Source organism: Mesitornis unicolor, unplaced genomic scaffold (genome assembly GCF_000695765.1).
Source record: "Mesitornis unicolor isolate BGI_N332 unplaced genomic scaffold, ASM69576v1 scaffold278, whole genome shotgun sequence".
NCBI classification, from domain to species: domain Eukaryota; kingdom Metazoa; phylum Chordata; class Aves; order Mesitornithiformes; family Mesitornithidae; genus Mesitornis; species Mesitornis unicolor.
Genome location: NW_010202286.1, coordinates 37,667 through 60,069, shown reverse-complemented (window position 1 = coordinate 60,069; position 22,403 = coordinate 37,667). Strand labels below are relative to the sequence as shown.

The 22,403-nt window shown below is 39.4% G+C and overlaps 1 protein-coding gene across 1 annotated transcript in view; it reads left to right on the top strand.

Annotated features, from left to right (window-relative positions):
- Positions 1–4,592: 4,592 nt before the first annotated feature.
- The window catches only part of LOC104545239 (pecanex-like protein 1), a gene marked incomplete at its 3' end in the record, with an annotated part of 55,296 nt that continues 37,485 nt past the window's right edge, over positions 4,593–22,403 (top strand). Inside the window, exons 1-5 of the mRNA XM_010190328.1 lie at positions 4,593–4,810; positions 10,584–10,689; positions 13,772–13,817; positions 14,746–14,835; positions 16,467–18,164. Of these exons, the coding sequence (XP_010188630.1) occupies positions 4,617–4,810; positions 10,584–10,689; positions 13,772–13,817; positions 14,746–14,835; positions 16,467–18,164 (2,134 nt within the window). The remainder of the gene's footprint in view (positions 4,811–10,583; positions 10,690–13,771; positions 13,818–14,745; positions 14,836–16,466; positions 18,165–22,403) is intronic.

The following is a 22,403-nucleotide window of genomic DNA, read 5'->3' as shown; positions in this document are numbered from 1 at the left end:
TGCTTGACAGCTGGCTGAATATGAGCCAGCAGTGTGCCCAGGTGGCCAAGAAGGCCAACAGCATCTTGGCTTCTATCAGAAATAGTGTGGCCAGCAAGACTAGGGGAGTGATTCCTCCCCCGCCATGTACAGCCTGGTGAGGCTGCACCATGAATCCTGTGTTCAGTTTTGGGCCCTTCATTACAAGGAAGACATTGAGATGCTGGAGCATGTCCAAAGGACAGCAGCTGGTGAGGGGGTCTGGAGCACAAGTCTTATGAGGGGTGGCAGAGAGAACTGGGGTTGTTTAGCCTGGAGAAAAGGAGGCTGAGGGGAGACCTTACTGCACTCTACAGCTACCTGAAAGGAGGTTGTAGCGAGGTGGGGATCGGTCTTGAGTCCTGCCGTGTTTTATACAGTTGCTCCATCACCCAATGCCTCCTTCCCACCTGGGGTGGGGGGTGGGAAAAGGAAAAAAGATTCGTGGGTTGAAATAGAAATATATTAAATCATAAACTAATATTAAGAATAGTTATAAAATATAAGGAGTTATACTCACCCAGTATTGTGAGGGAGTAGTCCTCAGGGTTAGGGCAGTAAACAAGTACCTCTCGAGTGAAAAGGAGCAGGAGGAAAAGGCAGAGAAGGGCCGTTCCCCAGAAAATGCTCCAATTTACAGTGAATGTGACAGTGATGGTATGAACAGTATTAACTGGTCAGCCCGGGGTTGCCTTGGAGTCGACTCCCCTAGGTTTCCATTCCCCTCAGCCTCTGAATCTGTGTATCTCAAGACCTTGAGCGCTATGGCAACCTGCATACCAATATTAGCTGAAAGCTATAACAAAGTTTTATCACTTTGTTCCCATGAAATAGTGGTGTAGTCCTTACAAAATTGCAGTTTTCCTTCCTTAACAGAAAATTGACTCTAAAAATCTGTTCCACTAAACTAGAAGAACTCCCAAGTAGCAAGTGATAGGACAAGAGGAAACGGTCTCAGGTTGTGCCAGGGGAGGGTTAGTTGGGATATTAGGGTGGTATGTTTTTTTTTTTTTACACCAAAAGAGTTGTCAAGCACTGGAACAGGCTGCCCAGGGATGTGATGTAGTCATCATCCCTGGAGGTATTTCAAAGATGTGTAGATGTGGTGCTTAGGAACATGGTTTAACGGTGGACTCAGTAGAGTTAGATTAATAGCTGGACTCCATGATCTTAAAGGTCTTTTCCACCTAAATGATTAATTGATTCGAAGTTTGGCAAATTAAAACAGAATGCACCAGTAGTGTAGGTTAGGTTGCAGTAACTCTTCCTCTTGAGGCTGGAGTGCAGATGAGTTGCTGCTACCATGGGTACCGCTGCTGTACTACAGTGTGAGGCTTAATGTAAGGTATGATCAGGCAGCAGAGTGTGCCAGACATGATAAAATTTCTTCTCTTTCTTATCTAGGGAGGAGTAATCACTAATTAATGTAAAGAAAGAAAAGTAGGGAGTTAACTTACCTTATTTTTAGCTTTCTGCAATCCTGTGGAAACAGAATGCAAGGAAAAAGCACCCTTTAATTCTTTCTTGTGTTTTCTGCAAGTTACATGTGGTATTTTACCTTTTTCCCCAACTTGTTGCAAGGAAAAAGCACCCTTTAATTCTTTCTTGCGTTTTCTGCAAGTTACATGTGATATTTTACCTTTTTCCCCAACTTGTACTCAAAGTTTTCCATTGCAGAACAGGATGTATAGATTTTGCATTCCACAGGATAAACTGGATGCACTCTTGTGACTTCACTGCTGGCAGAGTAGAGGGGAGAAATTGAAGAGGCTCTCCAGATAAAAAGGTATAGGCATGTCTTTTATAGACTAAGTCTAGCTTTTGTCATCTAGTGTTAAACTGGCTCTTCTGGTAATGACTTCTGAGCACTGGGTACTTGTGAAGGATAATCTAGTGTTAAACTGGCTCTTCTGGTAATGATGAAGCACATGGTACTGGGTACTTGTGAAGGATGGGACAGTTGAGTTGTTTGTAAGTGGGTAGCAGACTGCTTAGCAGGTACAGGAAGCTCGTACCTTTTGCCAAAGTTAACAGGCTTGTCCTTGCATGCTGGGAGTTAGCTGCCTCTGGAGTTCTTGGAAGCTAAAGCACTGCATTTCTTGAGGAAACTCTTGTAGCATTGCTTCAGGTGTTGTATGGATGCCATTAGCATCATTGTGACTTACATTGTGTTGCTTACTGATGCTGTTTTTAAATAGCTTTGTTTCTTCTTTCCTCTGCTGAGGTGGTGCTTGGTACATGAATCTCCCTATCCTTTAGGGTCTTGTCCAGCTCAGCATGCCAAATCTAAGTGAACATACCTCAGCTTAGTTTGTCCTGCTGCAAATGTTCTATTAGGTGTTGACTTGACTTGTTTTGGAGAGAAAAGTAGGTTAAACTCGATCTCTTTAAGGAAAGAATTCTAATAAGTAACCTGCCTCCTGATTGATTCCAGGCTCAATTATTTATACTTGTTTGGCTTTAGAAATGTGTCTTCCTTTAGGCAGTTGTTCAATCTCCTGATGACCACTCCCTGCCTGAGGAGAGGAATCAGCAAAAAGAAAGGAGACCTGCAGGTTGAAATTAAAACAGATTTAATAAAATAATAATAAAAAACTACTATTAATGTAAAATACACAAAGATATATTCAGCCCATATAGAGGTCACAAGCTGTGTGATCCCAGCAACGAATGCTAAATAACAAACACTGCGAATGCCACAGCTTCTGCAAAAGTGCAGTGGTCACAACAAGTGGGGGAGCAGGCCTCAGGAGCAGAACCATGGGTGAGACCCTACAGAGGTGGTAACAATCAAAGAAAGAGGGTTGTCCTCAACAAACCCACCAATTTATAGTGATTGCAACACTTATAGTACGGAAAACTCCTGTTAGCCAGCTTGAGTCATCTGCCCTGGCTTTTGCCCCTCTCAACTTCTACACATGGCTACCCCAAAATTGAGGAAGACCTTTATCACTGTGGCAACCTCTGTACTGCTGACCACAAACTAAAACAAAGTGTCTTACCAACTTTGTTCCCACTAAATCGAGTGCTGTGGTCTTCTCAAAAAATGCAGCTTTCCTGAATAAGAAAACTGATTCTATGATTCTATCCCAACGAAACCAGGACAAAATGTTAGATTGATTATTTGGCTTTTGCTTACTGCCTGAAAGTAAGCAGCCACATTAAGGTTTGGTTTTGTTATGAAGTCAACATTCAGTACAATGTTTAGAAATGGGTTTTTTATCGCCTCTATTAGTACTATTAGTACTTCCAGTTCTTCTAGAACCTAATAAGCTCTTGAATATGTAAGAATATTCATGTAGTCAGAGCTCTCTTAAATGATTAAAACCAGCTTTATGTGCCAAATAGAGAGAGGGCTCTCTGTCGTCTTCTCCTATCATGGTCCCTTTCTGATTCTGCAAGATGTGCATGTTTGATCACCATAAAGGTGAGGAGGGTTTCCTTCTGTAAGGCAAGTGGTGTATTTGTGGGTGAAGACCGAGAGTTCATATCTCATTTTGTTTAGAGACTGTCTAGGAAAATGGTGAAATTATAAATATGAATAGAAAGTGAACCAGAAGGGTGAAAACTTCAAAGTGAAATCTGAAGTTTCCCTAGTATTCTGAAGACTTCTTTGAAATACCTATTAGGCCACACTTAATCAGTATCTGATGCTGAAGTGACTGATCTGTAAAAGCCTTATGGGCCTCAGCAGAAGTTGCAATAGGAGTCTTAACTCTGAGTGGAATTTCAGCGGTTGAATTCAGGACTGAGGTTGTTCATGTGGCTGCTGGCCACCTTTGACACAGCTGAAAAGTTATCTTCAGAACATGTGTTGGCTGCCTTTCCATGGGCACGCAATGGTCTAGCACAAATAAGCTTTGCAGCATGTGGTCTTGCAGGTTATTGTGGATGACTGCTTGAACAGATGAGCCACAAATGTCAACAGCCATTTTTTAATTATGATTTTTTTAATGCAAGTAGGGAAAAATTTAGCTTTTGAGAATGATCAGTATCTTGTTGTGCAAGAATAGCTATTGAAAGCTGGCAAGCTAAGTCTGAACATCTCTGTTGGGCAGTTGAGCAAGTTTTCTCCCATCCACCATGCTGTCAAACTCGCATCAGTCTTCCCAAAATGGACTTGGTGCTCTGTACTAGCCCTGAAATAAGGTCATACCCTGTGCTTGGTTTAGTTTTTCAAGTTGCTTAAAATCTTCCCATCTTTTTTTATTCATAACAACTTTAATGGTGTGACAATAAAATCGTGCTAGCTTTAGGTTTCCTAGTCTACGCCTTAAATTCCAAGAGCCTGGAAAAAAGAGAATGAGAGCTGAATTGGGTACTTAAGCTCCAGTAATAGGTCTGCTTAGGGTGCTGCTGTGGTATTTTGGTATCTTGTCCAACTGTTTCTTTTTTCTCTGTTGCTAGACTTCTACCAATCTCCACACAAAGTTTGACTGGAGGGGGCAGCATACTTAAACCTTCTTTTTAATTATGATCAATCGTTTCTGTATGAAAAAAACCTGTTTAGCGTTAGGTAGCTTTATGTATTCCTCTGGACAGTACCATGTGTTCATTAACTCTTTCTTACTCTCTTTTGAAAGGCCCTTCCTTCTTCCATGATGATAGTAGCTGTCTACTGCCCGGTGATAGCAGCTCTCTTTATCGTTTTGAAGATGGTGAATTACCGTTTGCACAGGGCACTGGATGAGGGAGAAATTGTGGAGAGGAATGCCAGTGAGCATATGGACAGAGGTGCAAAACCAGAACAAAGCAGTGTTTCAGCCAAGAGGAAAGACAGCAATGGGCCCAGGTAAGGTGTCTGCTGATTTGTGTTCTCCTTCAGATGATCAACAGTCTGGTCTTCATCAGATGTGTCACTGGAATGGTGGTTGAAATAAGTTCTGAGGAATATAGATGCAGACCTCTGTAGTTTGGAAGACTGTTTAAGTCTGATCTTTGGAAGCAAACTTACTTATGTATTAGGTTTGGGAAGATGAATTCATGCCAGTTTCCTGGTTCCTCCCTCACAGGAGTTCCAGAACAATACTGAAAGTGCTTAAAGCACTGGAACAACAGCATGGAAAATGTGTGCTGATTAGGTCTCTAAATACTTAATGAACACAACCAGTACAAGTAATCTTATTTCAGCAGTAGACTTAGTTTTAAAATCTAACTGTCAGAGACCACACACTACATGCTAATGCTTTTATGACTAAAAGGAATGTCTAATCGGATTTCAGCTTGCTTAGTTTTGCAAAAGCAGGAGTCATACAGTGCTTGACTCCAGTCATAGTTTTACTTCAGGAGAAGACTGCCCTATGAATTTGGAAATTGTGGAATTGCTCAGCTCCGTAATGAACGTGATGATTCTGAAGTACTGTCGGTAGGAGGTGATTGTTTTCCACAGAGCTTCTTTGTTGTCACCAGCATAAAAAAAAACCCCAGAGGTTTTCCTTCTCTGACCAGACTATTTGGAGAAAGAAGAGCAAAAGATGACTCATCAGCAAGGCCAGCTTAACCAGTCTGATCAGACTGTGGATGTGTTATGAGCTCTATTATCAAAGCCTCTGCTTGGCTCCAGATAATTGAGGCTATCATAAGAGCTAGACTGCATGAAATAAATCAGCCTTGAGTTGTTAGCTTTTAAAGAAGACCTTTCTCTTGTCTGTGAGTTTCTGGTACTAGTAGCCATGAACCATTTTCAAAGTGAGGCAGTTGGTATGCTGTCCTGAAGGACTTGTCTTAAGGTTGTGTGCATTTTAGTTAAAAACAAACAAAAACAAACAAACAAACTTTCACAAGGAGGCATGTGCAATAAGGAAATGTAGTTGAAAGAAGCCTCTTAGGTCTGTTTATCAGGATGCTTAAAGAAAGGAAGTGCTAGAGTGATGCTCGTTAAAATGCTCAGCCTAGAAGGAAAAGGACTTCATTGTGCATATGGGGTAGCTTCTTGTGAGACTGTTCTTCCGTGTCTGCTCTCAGCTCAGGGAGTGTATTGTTAGCACAAACAATGTGTTGGGTTCCTTTAAAGCTGATATACAGTAACTTGTATCAATCTTTTATAACCTGACCCTTTTTCCATGTTGTGTTTGGTAACTGAAGCTGCTGATTTTAATTGACTCCATTTAGATCACCATGTACCTTACTAAAACTGTATTGAGCTATTTTGCCAGAATGCTTGCCTAAATGTATATTAATACTTATTCCAACTAATAAAATTAATGAGAGTAAACTAGTGGTCTGTTCTGTTTCAACGCAGCCTTGTTAACGCATGTTTTAGCTGTGATCTTTGAATGTTTAGTTTTGGTTTGGTTTTTTTTTAAGCTGTGTAACTTTTGCTTCCAAAACAGTAGTCTAGACTTGGCAAGGGATTTCTTTCTAGTTGTACTGTGAATTACTTCTGGATGTTTCAGAAGTTCTGTTTTGTCTAAGGCGCAGTTGACGTGGGACAAGTTACTACATTATAAGCAATTGTGAGCTCAGAAGTAGAGGTTAGTTTGATGCTGTGTGTCCTGCTTGCCAACTGAAGTTTCATTAACTTTTATATGATCCTTGTTCCCACTTTCAGGTCTCTTAACTAGAACTGGGAACAAGGTCAATGCAGAAATTACGGAGTTACTTTTTGGTAAGTGGGATGTACAGTATATACTAATCTTTGCCTGGAAGCTTACAGGAACTCTGGGATAACTTTCAAACCAGTAGAGGGGATGTAGAGTGAGCGTTTAATATTGAGCTGTCACTTTGTTTAGTAAGTTAACTCAGAACACTAATAAAACTGTCTTGGAGGAAAGTATGTATGTAAGGTATGGGGGTTTTTTTGTTTGGTGGTTATGGTTTTTTTTTTGTTTTTTTTTTTTTGAAAAACTCTGCTCCCCTATCTGACAGAACTTGTGTGGTTCACATTGGTTTGTGAATAGGATCCAACTCGGAGGGTTTTTAATCTTTTCATAAAACTTTGGCTTGCTTAACTAAAGAATAGCTTTCTGTTCCCTAAGAAATGCCGTGTTTAGTTCTTTTCCTCATGCTCTTCATAAAGGTGAAATTCTCCAGTTAATGTTTTTGCAAGCAGCTACGCTTAATTTGGAGACAGGAACGCGAGTTGTCTTCTTCTGTGGCTTCTGGTGCAGTTGCTGCTTTCATACTTAAGGGGGTGGTGTTAGTAATGCTTTTGTGAGGCTTTGTGAAAACAAGTGATGTGGATACAGGCTCTTGATCTCACATAAAAGGCAGAAGGAACAGTGCAAGCATAATCTTTGTTGGTTATCAGTGTACCCACATAGATACCTTAAAACACTTAAGTCAGTCTTGCTTCTGGGGATATGGCTTTTCTGGCATCAATGACTACTAGGGTTCAAAGTATCCTAAGCCATTAACCTGGTGACACTGCAGTTGCTGATCCCCATCAGCACGGGGGAGCTGTAACCATAATACTACACGAATTTCACATGTGCTTCTACAAAAGACAACTGACAGCAGGAGAATGTAGTGTCCTAATCTGTTGCATCTTTGAGTTACATACAGTCTATTTAAAACAAGTGTGAGCAAAAGAAATAAAACCAGTACTCTCTACAACTTTTGCTCTGCCTTTGCTGTTTCTTCTCCTTGCAGTTTTCTGTGGCTGGCAGACCTGTTCTCGAGCTTGGAGTTCTTTTGCCTTTTGGACTCTTAATTAGTGAGTCAAGTTTTAAAGAAAATTTGTCTTAGTACTTGAAACTGTTATGGTCTAGCAGTTGCAGTACATGAAGAGGTCCTTCTGTGTTTTGAGAGCAGCCTCCTGACGAGTTATCCTGCTATTTTAGTTAGAAATTAAGGACAGAAGGTGGTGTTCGAAAGAAAAGAATAAAACTCATCTGCTGCTTTGTCCTGAAATCAAAATTACTCATTTCAAGTTATCTCTGGATGTTTTAGTCCAAATATCAGATTTCTTTAGGCAGTCAGCCTAAGTCAGGTTTTAAACTTCTGAATTCATACAGACTTACAGCCTCCTCAGTCTTTTGGTTAGGCTCTGACACACTAATATAATATAGCTGCAGATAGTGATTTTTAGATGGGACTTTTACTAGTAATTAGAAATAGTGGTTTTAATGTGTTTTGCACTGTCTCTAAATGCCTCATCCACAGCGATCTCCATTGCGGGCAGCTGGACATAATTTATTTGGTCTTAATTTGTGTAGTAACTTCACTTCAGGTTTTTGCTTGCAAGCTGAAAAGCATAGGACTTGCTCTGAGGTGTGAAGTGAGCAAATTAAGAAACTGTAGAACTTATTCAAAGAAAGGAATGGTCACAACACTAGCAAAAAGTCGCTCTAAAGCATTCTACATACCGTTGTAGTCCGATCCTTATGCATACAGTGTTTAATCCTAGAAATCTGTACATCCTGCTGCTTCTTGCAGAGTTTGTTATTGTTTGTTATTGGCTTTTGTTAATCCATTAGTTGTGTGCTGTCACAGAGTACAGCGGCTGTTGGGTTGTACTGTTGCTTGTGCTGGTATCTGTTGGTTCACCAGACAAAAATCATCTCCTTCTCCCACTGTGGCTGACTGCCCAGCTCTATGCATGAGAGCATCGACTCACTTTTCTACTTCACAGGACGTACTTGAGCATATGCAGTGTTTCTGAATGAATTATTCAAACATGAAGGGAATCTTTTTGTGAAAGGTGTTCTTTGTTATATCTTCAGTTGTCATCATAATGTATGCTGAACTTAAACATTAGGTGAGAGTTTTTCAGTTTAGTCTTTAACTTCAAGTTATGTCCTTATGTGTTCTTAAAATGTTTACAACTGAAAATACTTTTTTGGCTATAACTGTGGAAATTATTGAAGCTGAATTCTGTATATTTTTTTCCTTACCTGGTTCTGCCTTAGCATAATTGATAATGTCAGGTCAGAGGGGGCTCTGTAAACAGCCATCAATAAAAGCATGCTTTGTCTCATTGCTGAACAGTACCAAAATGTTGGCTTTTTTCCACATCTTTCTTCAGTTTGCTGAAGTCGGACCATAATTTTTCTGCTTCCTCATGGATTACTGTCTCTTAAATTAACTTATTTTTACTGAAGTAACATATTCCTAACTTCAGACTGTCCTTTTTGATCATCTCTGTGATGTACAAAGGTTCAGGGGCCTCTTGTATGATCTAGAATGTTTCCCAAGGTTGTACCTTTATACCTCTCTGAGATGACAACAGCTTGAAATGTCGTACTGCAAAATAAATGATGGTTTTGGGCCTTTATTCTACAGACAGTCTGTTTATAATATCCTAGATTGATGTCCATATATTGGACATCATATGTGTGTTCCTTATATTATCCATATATATGGTTGGACTCAGTGATCTTCAGGGTCTTTTCCAGCTGAAACCGTTCCGTGATGCTATATCACAGAAATGGTTAGGCGCTGGTCTCATTGCATGAGGCTTTTCTATCAGACTGGCTGTCTATCAAGCAAGTTCTGCAGTGCTTCTGTCAACTTCTGTCCCCTTCTCCAGAGGGACTTCGTCTTCAGTGTCTTTAGTCCAGCTGGAGGAGGGCTGTGCATATGTTCTTCCTCCAGCAAAACGTTGGCGTGTACTCGCCACAGCTCTGAATCATTCATTGTTGGGAGGGAGTTGTTTATCTTTGGGATGGAGCAGAGAGCAGCAGTGTCAATTCAGAAGTCTCCTGGATCACGGTGGTCGAAGAGAAGTGTATTGGGAGAGGAAAAAGGATGCCTCAACTTCTCCCTCTTTGCAGTTAACAAACAGTGCTAGCTTGGATCTCTGAGTTGCAGTCCCAAACTCATTTCACACGGTGTTTTCCTAATGGACAGGTCCAGCTTGCTTTTATTTCAGAAGTATCTGTCTTTGACAAGCTGAATTATGTTGAATTACAGTTTGATGTTGATCTTAAAAATACTTTCAAACCAATACTTAATAATCCTGAAAAGATAATATCACTAGGACATAATATCTATATTGTACCTCAAAATATTTCCTAGTGTAAATTATCTGAAGGGAAGTTATTTTCTGGTAGAAAGAAGTGGTTTTGCATGCTGGGAGAGATACAATGTCCCTGTATGTCTCTGCCTTTCCAGCAGCTTTTACTGACAGTGCGTGGCTTTCCTTTCTAACTCATCCTTTTGCTCTTGGATGCAGTCTAAGGAAAAGATTTGGAGTCCTTCCCCTGCTCTTTGAAAGAGTTCTGTTTAGTGTTACTTCTGTTGATTTATTTCTGGGTATTTTAGTAGGATAGATTATCCAAAAGTTACATGTGAATATGTATAGACAGAGAGAGCTTTATATGTCAGCATTTCAGAATGCTTTGTAGCTCCTATGTCTTCACAGTTTGTGTTGGCTGGTGACAGTGGGCTTTACAAGGCAGCAGCTTTTGTAACAGTATACATACATATATAGAGGGTATTCCAGCTCTGACTGAGCTTCCCGAGTCAAATGGGCAGTATTCGTCTGAGATACTAGCATGTATTTGAGCCCCTGATATTTGACAAGGGAAAAATTGTTTTGAATCTGCACTCAGTGTAGCCAGACAAACTCCTGTTTAACTGGTAGGTTAATGTTTTGATTTTTTTGTTTCTTTTGTTTTTCTTAGTGACCCTGGTGGAGGGATTGAGATGTCAGAGTTCATACGAGAAGCGACTCCCCCTGTTGGCTGTAGTTCACGCAATTCTTATGCTGGGGTAGATCCAAACAACCAGGTAAGAATTAAAGCTACTGCAGTTATTGCTTTAGTACTGCTGACTTTGCAATTTCTAGAGTAATCTTTGCTGGGTTTTTTTTAATTATTATTATTTTACTTCTGTTTTTTTCTAATTGTATTAGGATAAGCAACTTACTTTCTGTATTTTTTAACTGCGTTATTAGGGCATTGCACTCTCCCAGCTGCATAGCTCTTGCTCATCCCATCTTGTGTTCATTTAAAGAATGACTGGATTTTATAAGGCAACCTACTGTCCCATCAGAAAGTATTCTCTTCTGCTCAGTTAGCTTTCTTCTCATTAATAAATCACAGTGTCTCAAAGCATGATCAGATAAATACCAAGACCTACTATGATGGGCTTCCCTCTTTGTTTTGGTATCAGTGAGTTGTTGGATAGCTCAGACTGTCACTGTCATCTTTATGTTCTGACTTTGTTTTCCTCTGGTACTGTTTGATCTGTCATTTAGATGCTTAATTGGCAAACCTCAGTTGTGCTGAATTTGAGGAGGCTTCTGTGAAGTCTTCTTAGAACTTACCCTCTGCTGATTATCTCTTGCAGTGCTGACAACTTTCTGAAAGTTACTATTTCTGGTAGTTCAGGCTCTGCAGTCAAAATTGTTCATTCGCTAAAGTACAAAGCAAGGTAAACTGGTGGAAATGGAGAGATTAAAACTCTTTATTTACGATGACCTCTGCAAAATCTTCAGTGTTTTGACACTTCTACAGAGGTGGGAAGAAATAAATAAATAGAGGCTGCTGTGCGCCAGATGGAAGTGCTGAAGAACTTGGCTTTATTAGATTTTAATGCAACTTCATTATGCTCTAGTTGCCCTGTAATTTCACTGGGGAAGTCATTTTGTTTCCTTATTATGTCTACTAGATTTATGCATTCAACTTCCATAGCGCTGCATGTGATGTTCTTTCTATTTGGCTCGTGGTGTTTAGCCAGTTGTTGCATCTTTCTTTCACCAGTTCTTTGTGAGAAGGTTGACTGGCCAGACTGCAAGGTTATGTTGACAATGAGCAATGCAGCGTCAGATTAAAGACACAGAAGCCATTTTTGAATAGTGTGAAAATCCTTGGTGTGGTATTACAATATCAAGTCCTTCTAATTAGCTCTCTGAGCAAGCAGTATGTGATACAGTGCAGTGTTATGCTAATGTGGTGTTTTATCTGAATGGTGCTCTGTTATGCAGCACAGTTAAAGAGGTTTCCTCCAGAGATTTTCTCCTTTGGAGAGAGCAGGTATTTGGTAGTGTTCAAAGGAATACAAAGCCATGGTCCACGTAGGATGACAGAACTAGGCTAGGGGTCATGTTTCTTTGCTTAATCTTTGAAAAAAACCCAACTATTCCAAACATACTAACAATTTTAATGTTAAAGCACGTGAAGAAGCTCCATGCTCTTTCCTGTGTGCTGTAATGCTGACACAATAACACAGTTAAAGCTACTGTGTAAGGAAGGATAGTGTTTTACGTGTGTTTATGATGATAAAATCAGTGCTCAGTAGTCGCCTGTGATTTGAATTTGCAGCATCAAAAGGGTATTTGAAGAGTACGCATCTTGAGTTCTCAGTCTTTTTTTTTTCCCTGTGTGAATTAGCTTTCCTATGCTGATGCACTTGCATTCAGCTACAGCATTCAGCAAGGCATAAAAAGGGGGGAGAAAAAAGTCACAACATGGCAAAATTAGTAACTAAAAGAGTGTAGGACAGTGTTAGTAGAGAAAATGCATTCACGAGCTCTGGCTGCTTTTATGCATTACATGTAGTAAGGCCATTGTTCTGTAGTGTGGCTGAGTAAATTCTGCAGACGTCTTCAAATTACCTTGGATTTGCTGTGCTTACAGAGATGAGTTAGTAGAATTATACTCTCTGTTCCCCAGAGTAATTTGAACCTGGGGTGTTTGAAAAACAGTATCCCAATAAGTATACAGTGAAGTCAAATTGCTGTAACTTTTATGTATCTTTTGTTCAGATTTTGCCTTTGAGTGCTTTTCTCCTATCTTATTTCTGAGTGGTTTAATTATTTGATACATGCATTTTTGTGCACTATACAGAGTTCTTTGAGTGGTGGTGTGGGAAATATTGAAGGAGATACAAAGTTCTCTTTAGCACCTCTGCAAAATAATCCATTACAGATAATGGGATACAGAAAGGCAGACTGCAAACCTCTAAATGGCTTGTTTTCATATGAGGTGCATGCCTGCTTGTTGGCCATTGAACATGGCTGAAAGGCAGATACCATACATGTGAAATGTGATAGTGACAAATATTCCAGAATAGATCAAGGAATACTGCACAGTCTTCCAGTAACCAGTTTATTTGCTTTGAGGTGACTGTAATCTGTGTATTTGGAAACTGTCTTCTATAAGAAAAACTGCTTTTGCTGGAATGAGAGAGAGAGCAATAAGATACAGTAAAATGATTAGGTTAAATCCTTGTAACTTTATTCAGCTGCCAGCAGGACTCATGCTGTCATATTCCCCATATTCATGCTGCTGCTGCTTTCCATGTACCAACACTTAGGTTCTTGGGGTTACCTGGTCATTTGATCAACTCTGACAGACCTGGAAACTAACCCTGGAAAAAATGCATATCTTTTCCAATGGCAGCAGTTTCTGGATTTAGCTTGGTGTTTACTGTGGTCAGCAGTTAAGTTTTATATTAACATGGTGTTTTCTTTAATCATTTTAGACAATGGTGACCACTGCATTAAACATTCAGCTTTACAACAGCAGTTATTAGTGTACCATCACACTAGTAGTTTGTTTCCACATTAAGTATTTTCCAGGAAAATTCCTAGATTAGAAACTGTTTTTAAAATCAGTGTAGTAAAATCTCCAGGTACCTTGGCTGTAAAACAGAATAGTGCAGTGATAGAGGTGGATGCATAATTAGATGCCTTGTCATCTCTGCCTGCAATGGAAACATTCTGAGTCAGAGTGTGCTGCTGGATGCTTTTGTGCCTTTGAAAATCTCTCCTGGGTATGTAGGCAAATGCATGAGTTGCAGTAATAGGAAAGAACAGTTGGGTGACTCCTGAAAGTTTACAGCTTTTTACATCATTTTCTGTTTCCAGGTTGGATCTGGGTTATCTCGTCTGGGAACAGCGGCAACCATCAAAGGTGAGATTTTTGGCTACTCTTTAAAATTACCTTGTAGTGGCACTTCAAGTCACTATTGTTTACTATGTTGTTTCCAAATACTGTCTATCTTGTTCATCTTTTAACTCTTTTTGTGAGGTAAATACAGCATTTACTAATAGGAAGAAATCTTCCCTGAAGTTGTAAATTATGTGCTTAGAACACTAGGAGAGACTGTCCTGGAATCCATGCTCTGTTTTCCATGTAACAAGAGGTTTTTCCTTTGCTTGTAAACGCAGAGCCAGGGGGTTGGTTTGAGTGGACTTTTTTCCTACTGTTTTGAGTTCTCTGCAACCAATCACCCTTTTCTGGTATTGTATTTCAGTGCCTTGATTATTTCCAGTTGCTTGGCAATGGTATTGTCCAGGACAGCCCTTGTGAACTCCTCTGAGACAAAAATATAAATTACTTGTAATAAGCAAAGCTGCTATTTTGTAAATTTATTAAGACAATAATAAGACAAAAGATGGGAATTTTGTGATGAGATGTGAATTTTTCTCACCTTCCTGATTTTTTTCCTTACCTTCATCTCTGAGTATTTTGTTACTATCAACCCCTTGTTTTATTGGCAACTATGCAAAAAGGAGTATTGAATATCTATACATTCAAATAGATATATCATACAAAAAAACCCCCACTTTTATTTCTGTTTGGTTTAATCTAAGAAACTTTTCCAGCTTTTCATGAAACATCTGTGCAGTTGAATGAAAACTTTCTTGTATACAGAATGAAAGGAGTAGATGAAACTTATCTGTAAAAGAGAAATTTTGTGTTACTTGTAATTATTATTTACCTTCAAATGGAGACATAAAAGCAACAGTCTTTCATGATAGGTTAGAAATCTGCAGTGTATGTAGATGCATGTGCTAATACTTCGAGCATTAGTAGTCTTCTTTCTTAAAATTCACAGGAGACACCGACACTGCCAAGACCTCTGATGATATCAGCTTAAGTCTTGGCCAGAGTTCTAGCCTATGTAAAGAAGGGAGTGAAGACCAAGGTAAAATTTCTTTTTCTGCATATTAAATGTGTTATTTTGTTACCAAAGATGACCCTTTGCTTAACATGCTAAATAAATTAATGCAGTTTGCTGATAGACTGTAAGACAAGGGTAGCTTGAAGCTCTCTGTTTCCTTTCTTAATTACTCTTTAAGTTCCTGGGATGCATAGCTTGAATTTTATTATAGCTTAACTTCATTGTTTGGCTGTGTGTTTTGTGTTCTGGCGTCTTCCAGCAGGTAATAAATATTTACTGTCTCCTTACTGCTGAAAGATAGCTAGCTTACATGTCTTTAGATTATCCCAGTCATACTGAAAGCGGCCTGGGATTCATGGACTTCCTTGTAGACTAACCTGCTTTGCTTTCCAGTGCAGCCAGATGATTTTTAAATCAGACATGCTTTTCTGTAAAGTAAATAATCCTGCAGGTTGCTGTTTCTGGAGTTCTCTACTGCTTCTAATACACAAGCTATCAGAGTTTTGTAATTGTTTTTTCCTAGTATGTAAGGAAACTGCTAGCTTGTATGTTGTCCAGTTTCGTTTCAGATCTCATTTTTTACTTAGCCACATTACCAGAAAACAATCTGCTCAGACTAAAACAGAGGATAAAACCGTAGGGAAGTCTTCTGTTTGCTGATTTTGAAGTGCCTGGTGATTAGCAGGAAGTCAACTTTGGGAATACTGTAGTTCATTGTGGCCAATATAGCCAGACTGATGGATTCCTTTCAGTCACTACTGCATGATTTGGTGCAGAAGTATGTTTAAAATAGGGGATTACAGGTGGCCGTGCTGCTGTAATAGGCAGCAGGGTTCTACTACTTCCAGCTGAGTAACAGAACTGTTTGTGAAGCCTCTTAAGATACACATGTGCAAATACACTCTCAGAAATTTAGTAATTGTAGTAACTTAACTTGGCCTCCAGATCTACTTCTAGTGACAATACCAAAAAGGAAAGTCGCCTGACTTCCAGTACTACCTGCAGGTAGACAATTTTACAGGAGACTTGTGATGAATAACAGAAACAATTGTTCTAACTGAAGGCTAACAGCAAATCCTCACCATTTGCTTTAACAGCACCAGTTTTAAAGGTAGTAAAGCTCCTTAAATTTGTAGGGAGTTTTCATTGTAGTACCAACAGACCTGTGCCAGTGCCTGCATCCTAACTGAGAGCTTACTTAGTATGTGGTAGGAAAGGTGGGTTTTGTTGGGTTTTGTTGTGACTTCAAAGTTAGTGTGGTTTGCTGTTTTCTTTAATAATTTTAAAGTTGATGTGAAACAGTTTACTGCATGTAGGAAATAAAAGGTAGGGTATCCTTTTATAATTAAGAAACTTTGGGATACCTAAATCCATTGTCTGAGACACATGAGCAATAGAGGAAGTTTGGGACTTGTCAGAATCATGTTCTTTTATTAGGAACTAACGTTAAGCTGCTGTCGATGGTTTCATTTTTTATTAAAAAAGTCTCTTGTCAGATTTGCCCAGATACTAGGAAGTCTTTAAATGGCAGTGTGATTGATGACAAATTCTTTTGCAAGTACTGTTTATTTGTTATAAACAAGCAGTTATAAGTCAGACTGTGTAACTTGCATGAACACGCTACATGAATATTTTTAAATATGTACTTTGAACAGATTTGGCAACTGATCGGAAGCTTTTTCGTCTGGTGTCGAACGACTCGTTTGTCTCCATCCAACCTTCATTATCCTCTGGACAGGATTTGCCAAGAGACAACAGTGACAAAGTGTGCCTCTCGAACAACCAGCTTGTGGACCAGTCTAAAAGCAGTGCGTGTGACGCAGAAGTAGCTTCGCTTGTAACTCTTCATTCTCACTCCTATAGGAAGGATCATAGACCACGAGGTGTACCAAGGACTTCTAGTTCTGCTGTCGCTTTTCCAGATGCTTCATTAAATGACTTCCCACTCTATCAGCAAAGGCGAGGACTAGATCCTGTCAGTGAGTTAGAAGCTTCCAAGCCCCCTTCCGGATCCAGGGAGTCCTTGGCTGAGAACTCTTGCATTTCAGGAGTCTTTCAATTAGATGACATTCTGAAAAGTAGCAGCCCTCAACCATTGGCTAAGAGTGGGAAGTGCAAATCCTTGAAAGCAGACAAAAGCGTGGACAGTCTGAGAAGCCTGAGTACTAGAAGCAGTGGTTCAACAGAAAGCTACTGCAGTGGGACTGATCGTGACACTAACAGTACCATCAGTAGCTATAAAAGTGAACATACTAGCTCGACGCATATAGAAAGTGTGTTGTCAGAGCACGAGGAGGAGTCTCCTAGAGAAGAGAAAAGGAATGATCAGAAAAAGGACTGTGGTGTTGATTCAGATGACAGTAGTTCTACTACTGACAAAAGGACTAGTAGCGAAAGGACTGCTGTGGAAGTGAGCACTAACAGTGGTGTTCAGGAGGTAAAGGGTTCTAACGCATCTGATGAGATGCACAGTCAGAAAGGTCTTGGTGCCTCTGCTTCAGAAGAGGCCAACAAGAACCCACATGCCAATGAATTGACTACGCAAGCCGACAGGCCACCTGGGAAGGCTGCTGAACAAAGAGAGGAGCAGAGTGAGAAACTAGCTGTGTTGGTAGATACAAGAGCCTCTAAAGAAATGAGTGGAAAACAGAAGGAAGGAGATGTTCGACCAAAATCTTCCAGCTTAATACATCGAACAGCATCTACTCACAAGTCCAGCCGCAGAAGGACAGGAAAAAAGCGGGCTAGTAGTTTTGATTCAAGTCGACACAGGGAATACGTTTCCTTCCAAGGTGTATCTGGTACTAAACCTCACAGTGCTGTGTTTTGTCACGATGAGGACTCCAGTGATCAAAGTGACTTGAGCAGGACATCAAGTATGCAGTCGGCTCACCAGTTCAGCAGCGATAGCTCTTCCAGCACCACCTCCCATTCATGCCAGTCTCCCGAGGGAAAGTACAGTGCTCTAAAGACCAAATACGTTTCTAAAGAGCGTGGGGGCGCAGACTCTGAAAACGCTCACAAAACCCATGTAAGCTCTGAGGGAATTAGCAAAAAACGGTCTACACGTCGGACTTCTAGCACAAACAGTGCCAAGAATCGTGCCAGAGTATTAAGCCTGGACAGCGGTACTGTAGCTTGTTTAAATGACCCAAATAGTTTAATGGCACCAGGTAACATAAAACAGTTAACCACTTCAAAATCTGATTTGGAAGCCAAAGAAGGAGAGGTGCTAGATGAGCTATCTCTTTTGGGAAGGGCTTCACACTTAGAGTCAGTCACTCGTTCTAGGAATAGCTTACCAAGCCAGGCTACGTTTCCTGAAGGGGAAGAGCAAGAATCGGCAAGTGGAGGTAAGTGAATGATCTACCAGAAGTACCTTGCTGTATTTTGTTCATGAGCCTGGGATCTGTGACTTAAGTTGCTACTAAACTTAAATGTCTTCCTGATTCTTTGTTCTTGCCTAGTAAAACTGACAAGGCGCTTCCTTCATAATCTCTTGGAAGATCTGCAGAAATGGGAGTTGAATTCAAAACAATATATGAAATCCATAGGTGGAGGTGTCGGGTTTGTAACTGGCAGTCTTTATTAACCAGAGCTGTATCTTAAAGTTATTTGTGACCGAATCAGACCTACTCTGTTGTATTACTCAAACTTCAGATTACGTGTACTATTTTTTAACAATAAAATGTTAAATCATACTACCTTTTGTTTGAAAGGTAGTATGATTTAGAAAACTGGGACCATGGAAGTAGTTGTTTGAAGTTAATGCTGCCTCTTAGATAAACTCTCTGACGTGGCTTGAGGTGATTGATATAAAAAAAACCCAAACAAACCCAAGCCACTTTACCATGCTGCCTTGACCTGTGCATTCTTACCATGGTCTGGTTACTAAGCTGAATTCTCCTAGGGATTTGATTTTGCTTAGCCTTGCCATTTGTGGCTAGACAGTGTTCCTTCCTTTGGGTTTGTGGGTTGTTGTTTTTCCCCTCTTCATTATGAGAACACAATAACTTTCCTGTGCTGGAGAGAGAAACGTAGTTTCCTCTTACTTTCTAGAACTTTTGCTTTGCTTGGTGTAGTGTGAGTACTAAGCTTACCTGTAGTATCTGGTATTAATATAGATTTATAGGGGCATTAAAAAAATAGAGCTCTTAATAGTTTCTTTGTTTATCGTTTGTTATGACATTGCAATCTCTCTTCTTGGCGAACCATATTGACTGCCTTAACTGGAAGGCTTTTTGTGTCATGGAAGATAAGTGGGTTTAAAATACGTTTTCAGAGCAGTAATGGCATTGCCGATTAACTCAGTCCAACTTTTGGGTTTGTTTGAGGGGAATACTTACACACAATGAAGCACATATGCTTCATAAAACTGTATTTTAGATCGACACATATGTGTTGTTAAGAAGTTGTAGCAAATGTCTTGTCCTTGTTATTTAGCAAAGTATAGTGTCTGTTCCATCTTAAAAGGAGAGATTTCCAGCTCGGTGAGATGAGATATGACTAACAGTTCTTTCAGTTGGTGCTTGTTGTTCTTTTTCTCTTCTGACACTGACATAAGAAAAAAAACCCTAAAAATCAGTACAGTAAATTTGGTGGGGAAGAGAGAGGGGAAAGTGTGCTACACTGAAGTTCAGCTGTGTATTGTTTACTGATCAGATTTGACTGGTTTACAATTAGTTCAGACAGATTTAGATACCTTCACTTAATCTGTATATATTATATATATCATATATATTAATCTTCACTATATATATAGAATTATTTCTGTGATTAACCTGCACAATGATCTGTATACATTGGTTCTTTCTGTTATTGCTAGTAACAGTTCTGCAGTAGCTTTAATGAAACAGGCCAGGTTGCTCTTTCAGTACTAGCCCTGCAAGCTAAACACTTAACGCACATTCTTATTATGCCTTGTTAGAGTGAAAGATCTTTGTCTACTGAGAGTAATTTAACTAATAAAAGGTCTGCTTTCTGTATTTACCGTTTTGGCTCTTAATCTCTCCTTAGCACAAGATGTAATTTCGTTATGGTTTGTGTTACTACAGCTTAAAACTGCTGGGGTTCTCTACTTCTGTGCAAAGGAGGATTAATGTACCTCACCTTACAGAACCAGGCAGACTTCATATGCACTCACCAGTTGTCAGCAGTCCGAAAGAATTGGTGCATGGCTGTTGCTGTGTATTGCTAAATATTCTGATAGCTCTTTTAAAGAGTGAAATGGTGGGGAGAACCAACCCTAACACACTTAGAAGCAATCTTAAAGATGCAAATCTGTAGCAGCTTAAGCAGGGGAGGCTTGCTGGCATTCTTGCCAGACAGTTCCCATCAGTTTCTGCTTTAAATTTTGTTTAGATAATGGTTATTCTGAAATAGTTAGTTAGGGTTTTTAATAAATGGCATGCACCCAAGTATTACTTGTCCATGAGTTTCAGGCAGACTTAAAGAACCAGATGGATTTTGTTTCTCCAGATTTGGTGACATCAAATGATGGTTTCTTACTAGAATAGGAAATATTTCTGTTATGGCTGTAAGGAATTAATGCCATTCTGCTTTTCTTGAAAGAACAACAAAAATATCACTTGCTTTTCTTTAGCATTACTTAAATATTTATGCATCAAGCCTGTAATAATTTTGAATTAATTAATGTTCATTATTGAGCTGAATAATTCCTTAGTGTTGTCCTTCGTTTCTGCTGGTTTTTCTTTTGTGTGTTTTTTTTGTTTGATTCCCTCACCCCCCAATTGATAGCTTACGTTACAGATTTTGTAACAGCTGTATCTTTAATTGGGTCTTTTTTCTCTGGGCTTACCTGTGACTGATAGTAATCGGAGAAGATGTTTTAACTTTTCGCAATCTAAGTTGCTTTATATTCAGTATTTCCCACTACTGAGTTGTCTTCCCCCTTTGGGCGTGCATGTGTAATATAAATATCCATCATATGTGTTTTATGTGTATAGAAATTACTTGAGAAAATGAAGCTCTTTTTTTTAGATGTAGCGGATGAATTGCAGAATAAACTTGGTTTATTCAGATTTTCATAAGATCAGAGGATATTGGTTAGATGGGGTTTTCTGGTTGTCAGGTCCAACCTCCCGCTGAAAGGATTATTTTATTACTTTATAGAAATATTTTTTAATTGCTTATTTGATTGCTTATGATAACTTTCTGAATCAAATAATTAACAGATGCACGCTGGGTAACCAAAAGACTGATATTAATACCACCTCTCTTTCAGTCAGCAGCTTTCAGTTCCTGTTTTTAAAATATTACTTAGTAATTTTAACTTCATTTTATATTTAAGTCTTTAGGGGCTAAACTAAAATGTAGGTTTGTACTTGTTTGTGTAATTGCTAAAGCTTGTTTCATAATGGCTATGGGCTGTAGTAATATTTACTGAGCAGGATGCTTAACAAACCTGTCCATATTTTACTTCAGTAAATACAACTTAGCAGTTTCATTTCTATCTCATGCCAGGAAGTGGTGAGTGACTCACTTTTTTTACAAGATAACTTGTACATTTGAATAGAAATTGCAGTTCATTAAAATGCAGACAAATGGCATTTGAAGATTCTGTAACTAATTACATGTGGTGGATATATAATAAAAGGTGGAAGATGTCTTACAATAGCTGTTACCCTTATTTAACTACCCAGCTGCTGAAAGTAGTGGGTAACTGATGGGGTTTGGTTTAGATGGAGCTGTTTGGATATGTAAAAATGTTTGCCTAGTGATATTTTGGAAGTACCCCCTTGATATTCTTCCATGCCTTGTTTCTGTCAGCCGTTCGCTGTTCCTGGATTGCTGTTGGTAACGATTTAAAGAACCAACATAATGCCATATATGACACAGTGATGTGAGCTGGCCCGGAAAGTCAAGTGTTCTTCAGTTCAACTGTAAAAGATGCACCCTTTAGGTTGCTACTCCCTTTTTCAGCTTTTAACGTTTTACTTTAGGTTCTTGAGTTACATACCTTTTGTAAATAAAACTGCATGTAATGTAATGCATTTTCCCTTCTGTGCATTGCATAGGGATACTGAAGTTACAGGTCATACTGTTTTGTGGTTTGTGGTCTGCAGTACATCTCTACAGGCAGGCCAAATAGGGTTTTGGATTAGAATCTCGCATTTCATCTGGCACATCGAAACCTGTTTACCTTTTCAGTATGTGTGTATTTGTACATGTATGCTTAGCATATCTGCCTGTAATCATTACTGTCATCTCCAAAGATAGAAGTACAGTTTAGTTCTCTGCTATCCAGCCAACAGTCATGGATATCCCTTTCTTCCTCCTATGCTTATATTGCATATGGTCTACAGTCGTTCACTTGCTTTGCCTGTGTTGTAGAGCTGCTCCATGCTTCTCATGGCTTTAGTTTGATGGGCTTTGTGCAGGTGGAATTAAAACAGTTATAGAAGATGGGGCTTCTGGTCAGTTCTGAGAGTCCTGTCAGTTCACATTCAAACTGCTAAACCAGTCTTACATGAGAAATCAAACTCTGAAAGAGTTTAAAAATGGTAGAAACTGAAAAATAAATCAGGTTACTGTAATCTACTTGTGTATATGTTAGCTGTCTCTGTTCATGT